The sequence below is a fragment of the Ochotona curzoniae genome, unplaced genomic scaffold, assembly GCF_017591425.1.
Source record: "Ochotona curzoniae isolate NIBS_2020 unplaced genomic scaffold, NIBS_Ocur_1.0 contig_883, whole genome shotgun sequence".
NCBI classification, from domain to species: domain Eukaryota; kingdom Metazoa; phylum Chordata; class Mammalia; order Lagomorpha; family Ochotonidae; genus Ochotona; species Ochotona curzoniae.
In genome coordinates this window covers 19,592,643-19,609,434 of record NW_024466599.1, presented here as the reverse complement: position 1 = coordinate 19,609,434, position 16,792 = coordinate 19,592,643, and the positions used below count along the sequence as shown (strand labels likewise).

Here is a 16,792-nt window from a genome sequence, read left to right as displayed (position 1 = left end):
TTCTCAAAGTGATGGTCCTGCTCCTGGTCGCACAGTTAAAACTACAAAGATTCATTTTTATTTCTACTAACTACGGCATTTCAGCTCATTCTTTAAAAAGCAAAACAAACCAAACCAAAAACTACTACCTGCTATCTGACATATATCAAACCCAACCTGTAGCATTCAGTTATTTTCTGACATACAACTGCAGGCTGCAATGGTTGACTCTGCCTCGCTCCCCAGAAAGAACCACGATCCTAAAAGCCCCTTTCAAAAACACCTGGTTTGATTTTTAGGCAGTAATAAGTTGTCTGGCTTGGCTTGCTTTTGATCTTCGTATAGAAGAACCTATCATATTGTATTATACTCCTTCTGTAACTGGCTGTTTTCAATCAGCATTAGGTTTTTCAGATTTCATCTTTGTCATGTGCAGATATACAGTTCATCATTTTCACAGTTGTATAATGGTGTGGATTTAGTACTATGTAGTTATCCATTCCCCAGGTAGGAAACAAGTTTCTTACAGGTTTTTCCATAACCAACGCAACCATGATATTCAAATACCCATCAACATTGTGGTTTACTTATTTCTTTTTCTCTAAGGTATGGGCAAGCAAACTTGCCAGTCTTCCAGGGGAAGAGAACTACTTCAAAACCCAATTCCCACCGTGCCTGGCATGGGTGTCTGAAGCAGAGGATAGCGTGGGGAGTGCTGAGGTGACAGGGGATGGGGCAGCTGCTGGCCAGAAGAAGCTGAATCCCAGAACGCCTACAGGATGCAGCAACCTCCTCCCACGCCTGCCTGACCTAACAGCGCAAGACATTAACCTTTATTGTGTGAGCCAGAGATGGGGATGGGTAGCTTGTTAGATCTGTTAGGCTCACGTGTGACCTGAAAAATTAACACTACTTCTTAGGGTCCTGAAGCTAACTTTGGGTGTTTCAAAGACTTTTCTAATTGTTAAAAGAGTTACACTCGAGAAGCTCAAATCAAACAGCACTTCTTTTGGACTGGGCTGGGTTTGTGTCGTCCCTCCACCTCTGGATTCAACGGAGCTACGAATGGCACTGGAGTATAAACCATCTGTGAATTCAGCATCAGGGTCCCCTCGTTCACTCTCTAGACTCCAATGAGTCAGAACTCTTGGCCTACTCCCTTCCCAGAAGGATGGTTCTCTGGAAGTATCCTGTCCTTTTGGTTACAGGCCAACTGAGCTTGTTTTCATCTTTGTGTAAATGAAGGGTTCAAGCAGTGTGCCATCAACACGGGCTCAACCTTTTCATTGACTTGCTGCAGTGAAACACTCAAAATTGAGGATTTGCCCTTGCTCCGTTCCTCCAACATAAAACGTAGGCTGTGTCACTTGGAGATGCTTTTGTTGAAAGCACAATTCACTTCTGAGGTCTTGGTTACACAAAGAGCTTAAGGATAAGCTTTGCAAATTCTTCCAATCCTTTGGACACAGGAGACAGTGTACAATACATATGAAGTTTCCAAGCATGCAGCCAAATAAAAATGAGAATTATTAGCTTAGCCAAAGAATTAAAAAAAAAAAAGCCTCAGGGAGTCTGATTGTTCATTTCAGCTGTGTCTCTGGTAGTCAGCATGGAACCTGGCCCAAAAAATATGCTGTAGTGTTCATGGAGTTAAACTCCGATCTCACCCTGGAGCACACACAAAGGCACACCCCATCTCTGCAAAGGCTAAGACCTACAGATCTCAAAAAGATTCCAGGTCTAATCAGAGAGACTAACTGAGAAAACACATGAAAGGAAACTTCTATCTTTCTTGGGAAATAAAGCTGAGTAGAGACAATGGTTTAGGTCATGAATTGCTGGGTGATAGGCATCTAAAATGTGAATGTAATTGCTAATTCCCTGGCCTCAATCACACGGATAGATTCCTTTTTGCAATTATCTTCACCAAGCTCACCTGTATGCAAAACTTGCTGATCACTGGCAGGTACTATGGTTTCCCTGGAGACAGTGATTCCTTAATCCTCCTTTTCAACACCAGGGAGAGTTCAAAGGCTCACAGTACAAAGAGAGAGCCTCACAGATGGAAGTATCAGAGGCAACTCTGGGTAGTGCCTCATATGCAGACAGGAACTGGAAAACAGTTCCCCCTGCCCACCCTGCCCACTGAGGCTGGGATTCCTCTGGCCATATCCATATGTAGGGTCTCCCACTATTATAGAGGAGGAAGTGCAGCAGAGGTAGGATTGCCAACCTCTTTCAAATCATGGGACTTATCCAGGAAGTGGTACTGCTCTATGGCATGCTGGGAAAAAAGAATGAAGCTGGCAGAGGTCACTGATTTGGGGGCTCCATTCACCACCAGGACAGACGGATCAGTGATCTGTCTGTGCCTCCCCATCCCCAGAAGTACACTCATGACACAAGCTTTAGAGAATTGTTAATAAGATATGGGGAACCTAAAGGTCAAACTCAAAAACTGCCTGCTATGAGTTCAGGGAATTCTGCCAAGTACTTTGCCTCCAGCTGCTTTAGTTTTCTCTTCTGTAATATGGACATGGTTAGGACCCCAGCCCCACAAAGCTGTTGGAAGAATTATATTCACTTATGAACATAAGGTTCTGAGCACAGAACTAGGCCTACTGTGAGCACTCAGTGAATAACATTCTTTATACAGAATAATGTGTTATTAACTAGAGGTCATTTTTTATAGCCTCAGCAAGACCTGAGACTGGATCAGAGGGAGGAAAAATGGCAGAGTGACTGAGCCTGAAGAGAGGGTGCCGACCAGGTGTCTCTTACCAAAGAGGTGTGCTCCTTTATTTTCTCATTGTAAAACTGGTAAAATGGAACACACTTCCGCCAGTTTAAACATTTTACAATGTAAAACTTGTTAGCTTTAAGTGCATCCCCACTGTGGTGTATCCAACACCCGCTTCCCTTCCCACAGTTTCCATCACTCCAAACTGAACTCTATACCCGTTCTTCCCCTCCAGTCTGTGGCAGCCACCGACATACCTTCTAGTAAGTTGCATCCTCTAAGTGGAGCATCTACCCTTCTGTGAGATCTCCAACACACTTCCCTCACAGGAGGGCAGAGAGCTAGGCTTAGCTGAAGGTCACTTTCAGTTCTGAAGTCACACTGTGAAAGTCTCTTTCATTACATTTTAGGTCTGGACAACTCAAGGACTTGGATGACCTCTTTGGGAGGAAAAGTATATCAACAGGGTTTTGAGTCACAGACCAGATGCTGTCCACATGAAGTATGACTGCACCCCATGGTCAGGCAAGGTCACAGAGTTCAGAAGAGCAGACCAAGGGGACCATGGGTTTCTAGTTCAGAATGGCCTCCAGCTGACTGTGAGGGGCTTGCACTATATCTGCTCCATGTGAATATCACACACTCTTCTCTCATCCACATGTTGACAGGCTGATGAAACTCAACAGTTCCTAAACTGGACTCAACATCTTCAAACCAGCTCCTCCTAATATAATCCTGCCTTCGCTTGTGGCATCACCAGCTACTTAGATGCCTAAAGAAGAAACATAGGAGCCATCTGGATTCTTCTTAGTTCCTCATTTTCTAGTTGGGACCAGTCACAAAGTTTTGCCAGTTTTATATCTGAAATGTTCTCAAAACACCTGTGAGCCTTACTATGACTGCTTTAGTTTAGATCTAATCATCCTTTAGTTTAGACTATCTTCTTAGATCTTTTGGTCCCTACTCTAAACCATCTTCTATGTAATCTCAGGACAGTCTATTCTTAAAAAGCAAGAACAGGCACGTTCTCTATGGAGCATTCTTCAGTAACTGCCTGCTATCCTTGGGATGAAGACAGTTTGTCAGACAAGTACATAGTGCTCCGAATGCCACTTTAGCTCTAACTCTCACTCCTCCCTAAAACCTAGTAAGCATTCGAGAAGTTCTAGGCCATATCTAACAGTTCCTCACACACCCCCTACTTCTTCCCACAGCGGCTTTGTTTATGACAGCCCCTATGCTTGATATGTTCTTAACAGCTTTGCTGCACTACCAGGTTAGGTGTCCCTGCTCTGGATTCCCATTAACACCTGCTGCACACTCAGTATTGTTCTTTAAATAATGTTTCATTACTATTTTTATATGTTCATCTTCTCCATTAGTCTGTGAGACATTTCTGAGCAGGTCCCTCTGCCTGGTATCCTTGAGTAATGACCGTGCCTGAGCAAGAGCAGATGGCTCAATACTTCATGAATGAAGAAATCAATACACAAATGAACAAAAATATTGCACAGGTCAGGTCTGGGGCCTCCTGGAAGGAGAGATGGGAAACACAGAGGGAAGAAGTCAAATTGTATTTGCAGATGACAATGTCATGTACACAGGAAACCTAAGGCATTTACTAAAATTCAATATTACAAAAATTAATTGTATTTCTACCTACTAACTGAGCAATTAGAAAATGAAAAAATTTTAAATTTCCATTCACAGTTTTAAAATAAACTTTGGAATTAATTCAATAAATAATGCAGAATGCCTATGTACTGAAAACATTGTCATGAATAAGATAAAATATAAGTGAAAACCTATAGCATGCTCATGAACTGGAGAACTCAGTACTTCTAAAATGACAATTCTCCTCTAACTAAGGTATGAATTAAATGCAATCTCAATCATGATTTTTGTGAAGAAATTGCCAAACTGATTCTAAAATGTAAAATGGACAGGCAAAAGATTTATGAAGCAGCAGTTATACTGTATGATTGCAAGATTTCAAAGTGAAAGGACAGACACATAGATCAGTGGAAAAATCACAAATACAAAAACGGGTTCACACTTAACTAGTCAATTGATAATTGCTAATTGTCCCAAGGCAATTTCATAGGAGGAAAGGACTGTCTTCAGCCAGTGGTGTTGGAAGGGCTGGCTATCACAATGAGGGAGAGCAGATAATCATGTCCCTTACCTCCTAACATGCAGAAATTAACCTGAAATGGAACACAGCCCTTCATTTAATACCTAAAACTATAAACTTTCTCAATAAAAAAAAAACTAAGAAATTATCAGGGAACTGGATAGGCAAAAGTTTCCTATGAAGGACACAAAATTAAGAACTGGGGAAATGGACTTCCTCTCTGGAAAACACAGTTAAGAAAATGAAAGGGCTCCATAAATGCTTGCAGCAAATGTGACTGACAAAGGGCTGTGTTCCTACGCAGAAAGAACTTACACCTAAGTGTAAGTACAGGTCTTTGGGAAACAACATAGCAGTGTTTTATGATGTGACGCACACATATATTGTATGCCCAAGATTCCCATCTCTAGACTTGTGCTAAGAGGAATAAAAATACAAGTCCACACACAAACCTGCATTTGAATTATGTTCAAGGAGCACTGACCTTAATAGTCCAGACTAAAAACAAAACAAAAATGTCAGTCATCTGGTAAATGGATACACAACAAAATTGGAGCAATGATTACTACTCAGCAATAAAGAATAGAATAACACACCCAACAACATACATGGGTCTCAAAAACACTACACTAAAAGACATTAAATCCAAAAGACTGCCTCTTGTATGATTCCATTTTTTCTGAAACTGGTAACAGTAAACTCCAGTACAGAAAGTTGCTAGTGGCCATGCAGGGCTGAGAGCAACTGCCATGGCACACTAGGAAGCTTCCTAAGGTAAAGAAATCCTTGGTGGCTTAATGATGATGCTGGCTTTATGACGACTTGTGGTTGCCAAAATTCATCAAAACACTTACTTTAAATGGGTGACTTTTATATAATGTAAATTATACCTCAAAAATATGAGAAAAAATAAGCCTCATGAACTCACAAAAGCTGAGACTGAGCATCAAGATGCATAATACTTGCAAATGGAAGAGTTGTTAGAGCTGAGTGTTATTTCCTGGTATTTTGCTTCGGCTGAACATGAGTCAGTACTCCAGGCTAGTACCGAGACGTTTGCAGCACAATCAGAACCTTAGAACTGAGCCATTCAGATCGGGAAAGCTACTTAACTGCACTGTAAGAAGCCTGGTTTCTAGTCCTGTTTTTCCTAAGCATCATGAGTGACCTTAGACGAGGAACTTAGCCCTCCTCCCTAAGTCACTGCTGGCACCTCTCAATCTGAGAGCTACACATCCTGAAAGAAGCCTTGGAATTTAGACAGGAAGATGTGATTTTTTTTAACTACTTTTAACTGAAATTTAGCATTTCCTCTTGTTAGAATTATTCACAATCATTTGTAGTAGTATTAACAGTTCCTGGATTTAGTTACCAATAGACATCACAGATATTTTTATATCAAATTCTAAGTGTTGCCCATATCAAAATATTATTTACACTTATCACAATTTTGAAATTACAGGGGTTATTAGATTTGCCACTGGATATTATTATTTAATATGTTAACAAGGAAGTTCTTATATCAGAGCTTTAAAAAAGATTTGATAACAGAATTTTATATAATTGGTTTTTTTGTAGTGAAATTTATCTTTGGTATTTAAAAACTGCTCCCTAAAGTACAGAGAGATAGGAGTCACCAAAGGCATATTTAGCACGAAAAACATTACAACTTCTTACAGCCAGGTGATCTTTACCCATCCTATTGCTAAGAATTGTAATAAAAGCATGAAAACTCATATTCTAACTGAAACATTCAGAAGTATTTTGAAATTGCAAGGTGGTATGCAAACATAAGAGGTTGCCTTACGTAGGCCCATGAATTAAGCAATTTTTTAAACAGCTTATCAACTAAATGTATTTTTAAAAATACTTATTTGAAAGGCAGGGTAGAAGAGAAAGAGGGGAAGGTAAGAGAAGGAGAGGGAAGAGAGAGAAAAAAAGAGAGTGAGAGACCTTATCTATCTGTTGGTTCACTTCTCAAATACTTGCATTAGCTGGGGTTGGGCCAGGCTGAAGCCAGGAGCCAGGAACTCCACCTGGGTCTCCTGCTGGGTGCCAAGGACCCAAACACCTGCGCCTTCACCTGCCGTCTGCTATGTACATTTATTGGAAGCTGGATCAGAAGCAGGGCAACAGGGCACTCAAGCCTGGGCACTCCCACTTAGCATGTGATGTGTCTGAAGTGGTGGCTTAACTTGTCACACCACAATGCCTAACTAAATGTATTTTCTTAACTAGACTATGGGGAAAAAAATGAGAAGCAATGTCCATTATGTGGGGTCTCATCTTTTCTTCTTTTTAAAAAAGATTCATTTATTTGTTTGAAAGGCAGAGTTACACAGAGGGAGAGAGACAGAGAGACGCAGATGGCAGTAATAGCCAGATCTGGGCCTGTACAAAGCCAGGAGCCAGGAGTTTCTTCTAGGTCCCTCGCCTGGGTGCGGTCATCTTGCACTGTTTTCACAGGAGCTGGATCGAAAGTAAAGCAGCAGGGACTAAAACTGGCACCCACATGGGATGCCGGTGCTGTAGCGAGCAGCTTTAACCACTTTGCCACAGTGCCACAGTACAGGTCCTGGATCCTAGCTTTCCTAAAACAAGGCTTTCAAGATTGAGATCCTGACTTGTCTATACTCTGATTTTAACAAACTGTAAAAAACAGAAACAAAAATAATGCAAAACACATGTTTGAGAGAAACAGGAAAATCTGTCAAACATTTAACATATTATTTGACATTAAACAATTAGATTTAATAGTGTTATTATGGATATACATATATTTGTAAAAATCCTTATCAGAGATACATGTTAAGTACAGGTAAAATGATTACTTTCTTTCAAAATATTTCAAAAAATTAAAAAAAAAAGGGATCAAAGAAACCAGGTAGACAGAACTGCAGTGTGGGTAATGAGCTTTTGGAGTTGATCATGTATTTCCTTTACTTTTATATTTGTTTGAAATTTTTAGATGTTTTGTTTTGTTTTTAATTCACAGGCCCTCAGGATAGGTCTAGCTCAAAAATATTTGAATTGTACGTAGGTAAGAAAAGTCTAACAAGATTACGTTAGCGAGCACGTGGTTTAAAACAGTTCCTACTCCTCCTTCTTGGCTTAGAATCTGTGCCACTCCCAATTGAAGTTCACTTCTTTGCTTAAGGAGCCACTTGACCTTGTAGGTTTGTATGCACTTTGTATGACAAACTACTACCATTCAACATGCACATTCATTGTTTTTATTTCTTTATCTCTTTATTTCTGCACTTATTTATCATGTGTGATTTAAAAAAAATTTTGATGCAATTCCATAGGCTCTGGGATTTTCCCTCCCCTCATTCACCATGTTTAAGCACAGTAAATCAAGAGCCAGCAGCAGGTTGATTTTTCAATTGGGCCACTTAGTTTTGCTCTTTCAGTGACACAATGAATCCCTCCATGGCAAGGAACTGCAGCTGGACAACCTGTGGCCATCACTGAGGAGGCTTTCCTGTGTCACTCCTGGCTGTTATCAGAGACAATGTTGCCTGTGGTGAGACATTTACTCCTGTTCCTGGGAGCGGAGATCTCCTGCCTCTCTGGTCTGTGTGTGGGGGACCCTGACCCTCTGCTCTTGTTCTTGGAGCTCACAGGTCCTCTGTGAGGTTCTGCAGGATCACTACACATCACTACACATCCTCTCACACTTGGGGATGCTGCTAAGTGATGAGCTGAAGGAGTAAAGTAGCAGTTTGGCACATGGCATCTGGAATCAGTCCCTGGGTTATAATTCTGGCTCTGTCCCTTCGTCTTGCTGTTACACAGCTTTGTCCTTCGTCAAGTGTAGTAACAGCAGGCACTATATTCTGAAGGAACGTTACCGGCATTCAACACCATATGTGCCCAGTACTGAGGACAGTGCTTGGAACATGGTATATACTGAGTGCTCAAACTCTAAATCAAAGCAATAACGCATGTTTCATCAATGTCAAAGGAACTCTAACATCAATTCTGAAATAAAAGTCACAGTCAACTGTATCAATGCAAAAAGAGTTACTTTTGGTCAACAGTTTCTTTCTTGAGTAAGATGCCTTCAGCCTTACCATCTGTCATACAAAAGTACCTGCACATAGATCAGAATCACTGAAAGAGATGGTCTGTGTGACGTGTTGGATCAGAAGGACTCACTTGGCAATGACTTCAATAAACACAGCTTCTCAGATCATACAAAATATAAAACACTGCACGATTGTGTATCTGATCTCCAGTCTCTTTCCTCATTATGAGCCCTTTAACAGCATTTAAAGGTGTCGTGTAAACATAAACTACAATGAGGAGAATATTCCCAATGAAGGTTAATGACATCAAGTCTTAAAAAAAAGTGTCAGAAATTACAAATGAAACTTTCTGAAAGTAAATTACAGTTGAAAGTGTAGTTTCAATCTGAATCAAGGCAGTGAAGGCAGTTAATAGGGGACCAAAGCTATATGAGTTACATATGTGATATGGGTGTGTTTGGCTTGTGTGTGCAATCGCTAATGAAAATTGCTGAGCCTGGTAAGGCAAACTACCTTCCAGGAAGTCTCAGGATAAAAATGAGCCTGCAGCTGGTGCTGTGGCGTAGCATGCCAAGCCTTGTCTGCAGTGCCAGTATCCCAAATGAGTACTGGTTTGAGTCCTCGTGGTTGTACTTCTCATCCAGCTCCCTGCTAATGGTCTGAGAAGGTAGCAATAGATGGTCCAATCCTTGGGCCCCTGTGCCCACACACAACACTCAGAAGAAACCCTTGGTCCCCAGCTTAGGATCAGCCCAGCTGAGGCCACTGCAGCCATTTGGGGAGTGAAGCAGCAGATGGAAATCTCTCTGTGTTATCTTCTAACTTTGTCTTTTAGATAAAAACAAATAAATCTTTTTAAAAAAATCACTAAAATGTTTCAAGTAACAAAAGGATCCAACAGTCCTCATAATTAAAGCAAAACAGATATTCTGAAGGATTCTCTTTTTGTTTCTCATATTTTTTTTTGTTATTTTAAACAATGTAGAGAATAGATTGGTTTACCTTTTGTTCATAATCACTTTAGTTTCTGTTACTCTGGCAGTTATTATTAAAGCTAGAAATGATAAAATTAAACTAAGAATTTCTATATGGTCTTGATATGAGGTAAATCTGCTGATTTGAAATCATGTTACAATTTTTACAGATTTTATTTGAAACAAATTCTTTCCTAATTCTAACTACATTATTAATTCTGCTCACTTGTACAAAAATCTGACTTGTAGCCAAAGCAAACAAGCTTTGTGTTTTGTTTGTACTGCATTACCCAGCAGCCATCTTGTTTATCACCTGCTAACTATTTTACAACAAAAGCTTGTTTCTGTGCACAGGAGACCAGATTCTGTATTGCCTTGCCCAGGAGCTAAGCAGCTGATAGTATGTTTCTGTCTCTTAGTGGTTAGATGACAGTGTGACACCAATGCAAATAATTTTCTGGGTTTTACTAGGAATCCCATGGCCTGACATAATCAGAACTTGGAAGGGGCATTTTTGGTAATAAATAGAAGCCTCTGATTTTCATTTAAAATGTCAAAAGTTGTCCCAAGTTCTAATTTTTTTAGTCTTAAAACAGGCCTATAAGCACAGAAATTCTGAATTAACTAGAATTAGTCTGAAGTTGTCAACTTTTCCAGCTTAAAAAAAGCAAGCTGTCAGAAACTCAACTCTAGAAAACAAAGTAACTGTTTTCTGTATTTAATGTAGGCTTCTGAACAATGCAGAAAAGGATATCAAGTTGCTTGTATGAATGCTAATCATTTAAAATAAGTAAAAGCATCGGAGTAAAAGTGTATCATTCACTCGATCACATAAACCTGACACTTTTGGCACCCACAGTCCTCAGAGATGTGCTGGGAATGACGGGAAGAACAAAACATGAACAATGCTTTTTCCTTTTCTTCTAAAAACTTAAGATTATTTACAGCAGTAACGGAAAATGCCACATTGTTGTATTTATATTGTAACATATAACAGTGTCACATATCTGACAATTAATAGCACTAACAAGAAAATGGTAAAGGAGCCACAATGTTATATATATATATTTTTAATGGAAAGTCGGATTTACAGAGAGGAGAGACAGAAAGATCTTCCATCTGCTGGTTCACTCCCTCCAAGTGGCTACAATGGTCAGAGCTGCGCCATTGTGAAGCCAGGAGCCAGGAGCTTCTTCCAGGTCTCCAACATGGGTGCAGGGTCCCAAGGCTTTGGGCCATCCTTGACTGCTTTCTCAGGCCACAAGCCAGGAGATAGATGTGAAGTGGAGCAGCTGGAATACAAACTGATGCCCATATGGGATCCAAGGCAAGGACTAGCCACTAGGCTAATGGGATGGGCCCATGATGTTACATTTTACAAAGCTGTTATTGTTTTACCAGAATGAAATCACTATTAACTTGAAGTAGAGTGTGTTAAGCTAAAGACGCATACTGCAATCTCCAGAACAAATCCCTAAGAAAAGAACTTAAAATACGTAGCTAAGAAAAAGGAAGAGAGAAAAAAGAAAGGAAGGAAGGAAGGAAGGAAGGAAGGAAGGAAGGAAGGAAGGAAGGAAGGAAGAAAGAAAGAAAGAAAGAAAGAAAGAAAGAAAGAAAGAAAGAAAGAAAGAAAGAAAGAAAGAAAGAAAGAAAGAAAGAGAAAAAGAGAATCCACAAAGGCCAAACCTCCCCCCCGTTCACTGAGCCCCAGCCACACTCACTCGAGCAAAGCCTTCTGCTGCCTCTCCTTCCCTGGCTCACTGAGGCTGCTGTAAGGTTTCAGCTGAAGTGTCGCGTCCTGGGAGAGGTCCTCTGTAACTGCCCTCACAGCAGCCCTGCAGCTGCTCTCACAGCCCTCTGGCCCCTCATGTGTTTTCTGACTTCTCTATCATCCGCCCCACCTTGCATATGTAACACAGGAGAATGTCCCTTCTTCATACATCATTTTGTGCCTTCACTATAGCAGACAACTCATAAAACATTTGCTTTTAAGCCTGCTCAGCACTGTCCTCCACCTGTATCTGATCTCTTTTGTCACTAGAGGCTGTCACACGTCATTTCCCAAGGGGTCAAGTAGTAAAGACTGTAGACTTTAGAAGACACACACCAGCTCTGCTGTAGATTCCACTCTTTTTAGTTTGTTTTTCAACAAGTTTAAAAACGTAGAAACTATTCCTAGCTTAACAGCCACACAAATGGGTCCAGTGCAGTAGCCTAGCAGCTAAATTCCTTGCTTTGCAGGGGATCCCATATGGGTACCACTTCTAATCCTAGTGACCCTCTTCCCATCCAGCTCCCTGCTTGTGGCCTGGGAAGGTAGTTGAGGACGGCCCAAAGCCTCAAGACCCTGCACCCGTGTGGGAGACCTAGAGGAAGTTCCTGGCTCCTGGCTTTGGACTGGCTCAGCTCCGGCTGTTGCAGCCACTTGAGGAGTAAATCAATGGACGGAAGATCTTCCTCTATGTCTCTCCTCCTCTCTGTATATCTGACTTCCCAATAAAAATAAAATAAATCTTAAAAAAAAAAAAGAGAGCCATACAAAGACAGGCTGGCAGTGGGTCTGGCCCCCTAGCTGTGCTTTTCCAGTTCCTTGTGCTGTACCTCCCAAACTGTCTCAAGGTCAAGGCCAAAGTACTTTCATCTTCTAATACCTTGCACAGTACTGAGCATACAGTAGGTTCTCAGTACCCTCAACTCAAACGGATGGGGGATAGAACACAGAAGAGAAAAAGTGTTCAGGTTGGCTCGAACAGGCATTGTAATAAGATAAACTGTCTGCAGTCCAGGCTGGATGACTCAAAGGTCACTTTCCAAGGATTCCCTGTAGTGAAAAGACAGTTTGCCATACAGTCACAGGTCCCTTCAACTACTTACAGTCACCGATCCCAATAGTCTCCCCTCTTGAGTAGCAGCTCTGTTACCTGAGGCAGCTGCCTCCTCCCCTGTCTGCTCAAGGTGCAGCTAACTGGAGCTCCGGAAGCACAGCAGAGGCACCAGTGCCCACTTCTGCTTACTGTGATTTTACCTTGCTGTCTGGGCCTCCTGCCATCCAGCTTCTGAAAAGGCTGGCTTAAAGACAGTGTCGATCACCAGTGCAAAGAACAAGTTCGTAACTATGAAACTACCTAGTCAATCGCTATGACGATTCTTAGATGATGGCCAAGTCCTGAGTTATGCTGCGCGTGGATGGAGGAGGCAGGGAGAGGGTGGTGGTGGACAGGCATCTCCACAGGAGTAATCGTGGTCACAAACCTCGTGAGCTGACAGAATGCCAGGATGCTGTAGGTCTCAACAGGTCCCACAGCCTGTACATCATTTCTCCTGGGCACACTGGCCTCCACACATTCTGGCCAAATCTGAAGTCAGAACCATTTGCTCAAGAGAAGGGTGCCTCTTTCCTCTGGCATCCTAAAGTCTCAGAAGGACTGCCAGCAGTGGTCCTGCTGCCAGCTGTCTTCCTGGGCCTCAGAGCAGAGAGGCAGGGCCCAGCACAGGTGCTGTCTCCTCTCCTGCTGCATCTTCAACTGCCCCGAAGAGGTGGAGCAGTCCACAGAAATCTGCCTCTGGTTCCAAGTTCTTTTTTACCTCTGAGATTGCACAGTCATTCCTGGCAATGTTCTCTATTGCATCTCTGCCGTGCCATATTCACCTCCTCATCTCCATGGAAAGAGAAGAGAGAACAAATGGTCCCTTGGGCATTATAATGAAGCAAGCAGATGCTACGAAGGGAAGGTAAGTGTCAGAGGCTGTACTGCATGACTGAGGAAAACAAGTTATCTAACCAATCTTCCCTGGGATGTAGCAAGTTCTATGTTTCAGAGAAGAAGGAAGAAAATGGGTGGAAACAATGTATGGAAGGCAGGCTGGGTTAGTGATCCAGCAGGAAACAGCACCAATGTCCCCTGATTCATACCCAAGTCTTTTCTGTCAGAAGGACCAGAGTGTGGGCAGTGATATTAAGATACAAGGAGCGAACTACAACAGAGAGGATGGCTCGTCCTAGTGGTTGAACAAGGTGCAGTGAGAGGCACACACAAGATTCAAACCTTTACTTCTCCAACTCTGCTTATCTGTGCACACAATCAACACAAAGTGATATGCTTGTAATCTCCAAATGCATTAGAAAACAAGGCCCTAATGTATGACAAATTATTGAACTCAATACAAAGTAGTATGCAACAAAATGGAGCTGTCTGGGCAACACATAAAAGATCAACTAACTCTCAGTTGAACTTAAAAATATTTTATCTCATCATTACACACTGTGTATGTATTTGTCACACCATACTTCATAAATATGTACAATCATGTACTGATTAAAAATAAAACTATCTTACAAATGTTATTTAATTAAAGGACATAGAAGGAAAGAGATGGAAGAAGGAAGAAAGAGAGGAAGGGAGGAAGGGTGAGAAAGAGAAACAGGAAGGATGGAGGAAGGGGGAGAGTCCCTGAGAAAGAAAAAGAGAGAAAGTGGGGGGGGGGGGCGGAAAACTATCTTCCAACCATTGGTTTACTTCCCAAATGGCTATAATAGCTGGGTATATGCCAGGCTAGTTCTAGGAGCCACAGACTCCACTGTGGTCTCTTTCGTATGAGTGACATACTTGGGCCAGCCTTCCCAGACACATTAACAGGAAGCTGGATTCAAAGTAAAGCAGCCTGGACTTAAACTGGCATTCTGATATGGGAACTAGCAAGAAGGTGGAGGCAGAACTATTTTATTAACCTAAGCAAATCACAACCCAGAAGAAAAACCCCCGAGTCTATAGTGGCTAAAGCCTTGATCAGTTTTTCTCCAGAACAATTCTATATACACTGAGTGAGACTAACTCAAATCCACTGCTTTTCTGTAATTTGATGTAGGAAAACTGTCTTTGCCTTTGGCTTAAGAAGCCGACACGGTACATACTAACCTACTTATAAATGAAAGCTTTGGGTTACTGTTGCAGTATATCTGGTTAAACTGCCACCTGTGATACTGGAATCCCATATGGGCACTGTTAGAGCCCTGGTTGTGCCACTTCTGATCCAGTTCTCTGCTAAAGTGCCCTGGAAAGCAGTGGAAAATGGAGGCCCTTGTGGGAGATCTGGAGGAAGTTCCTGGCTTCGGGCTTCAGCTTGGCCTAACCTGGCCATTGTGGCCATCTGAAGAGTGAACCAATGGATGAAAGATCTCTCCCTTTCCCTTCTTCTCTCTCTATAACTCTCTCTTTCAAACAAATAAATTAATAAACCTTAAAAACAAAGAAAAACAGAATAAAGGTCTGGGTTGACTTGCCATTTGAACCTGTCATCATGGGTCACTGATACTTATGTAACAAGGGAATAAACAAAAGTGCCTCAAAATTATCCATCAAGAGAAATCTGGACCAACGTGTACTATCATAATCCAATAGTCATTCAAATATGTCTGCCATGTGGACAATAGTGAGTGATGTGGGGGATATGCTAAACTATTGCTTTTCTTTGAAGTTATACAAAAGGATACTTCAAGAAGTTTGTGGGAAAGTGGAATTAAAAGATAAGCTTATTTGGGTGCAAAAAGTTTGAACTTTTATGCAGCAATTCTTTGATAATATGCATTTCCTACAGACTTTTTGAAGAACTGCCATATTACATACCAGCAAAATTGTACACTTTTTACTCAATGCAAGGTAATAACTAAATGATCAAAGCCAAGTATGTTTTGAGTGATCCTGAAAATTTTGAGACTTGATACTGATAAGAGTTTTTAGGCAGAAATCTGTCTGCAACGGGGGTTCTCCAGCCTGGCAATACTGGTGTTTGGAATCCAGGATTTCTTGTGTTGAAGGTCTCACTCCTGTGCACCGCAGGAGGTTCAGCTGCATTGCTGACCTCTACCCACTAGATGCCAGTAGCAAGCACCCCCTCCCCATCAAGGCAGTAAAAGATGTTTCAAGACGGTGTCAAATGCCACCTAAGGAGCAAAATCATTCTAGTGGTTGAGTCACCTGGTCTAGAGACATTTTCTTCATAAATAAATACACGAACCCAGAATGTCTCAGGCTGATTATGACATGTTTAGAATGTTTTAAGTGCATGCTGACAACAAAAGTATACTCACTGTGTACAAGGAAGCAGAAATCTTTCCACATCAGCAGGAGAGTGAGTTTTGTAAAGCCTTCTGCATCATATTCCACAACACCGCTAAGTAACAAAAACATGGAAAAACAGAAAGCCCTCATTAAAAAATAAGGCAGAAAAGGGACACGACCAAGAAAAGAATATATTCATGAAATCAGAGTTATTGAGGCTTAGATGGAATTACAACAAGGAAGCAAGACCACGGGAGGTGTGGGCTTTGGACTGAGAACACCTAGATTGAAGCCACGGCATTGCCATTTACATCTGTTATGATCTTAGGCAAATCACTCGGCCTTTGGAGTTCAGTTTCCTCATCTGTCAATCAGGTCAATAGCATCTGCAAACTTAACTACAGAACTGTGAAGCAAATAAGATAAACCACTAAACGAGAACATCTGTTAGTTACTAGCTATGAATAAAAGGACAAATTCAGCAATCAGGCCTGCACAATAGTGTTAAATGTCATTTTATCTTTTCAGGGATTGCTAAATGTCATTTTCATTGGGTATCAAACAGTTATGAGCAATGGCAAAATTACTAAATTTGGGATTATATGTTAGTTTTCTCCCAAAGTGTATGTAGAATCCTTTTGTTTTGAGCCTTTCCCCCACACTCAAGAAAAGGCAGAAGGTTAGATGGGTGGGTGTTGAGTACAGATGGGAGAAGCACCTCTCTTGTGAAATGACTGGGCAGAATTGTGGCAGGCTCACTTCATTCATGTCCCTCAAGAGCCAAGTACAGCATTAACCACATGGCAAGGGCAGAACTGATTTTTTCCTTCTGTACAGGAGGCCTTTGATGTTCTTAGTGCTGCCCTTTCCTTGAC

At 41.5% G+C, this 16,792-nt stretch overlaps 1 protein-coding gene across 3 annotated transcripts in view; it reads right to left on the bottom strand.

The window, feature by feature from the left end:
- BABAM2 (BRISC and BRCA1 A complex member 2) overlaps positions 1-16,792 on the bottom strand; it is a 449,694-nt gene that overhangs the window by 58,232 nt on the left and 374,670 nt on the right. For all 3 annotated transcript variants that reach the window (XM_040993000.1, XM_040992999.1, XM_040993001.1), the window contains one exon: positions 15,947-16,029. In XM_040993000.1, the coding sequence (XP_040848934.1) occupies positions 15,947-16,029 (83 nt within the window). The remainder of the gene's footprint in view (positions 1-15,946; positions 16,030-16,792) is intronic.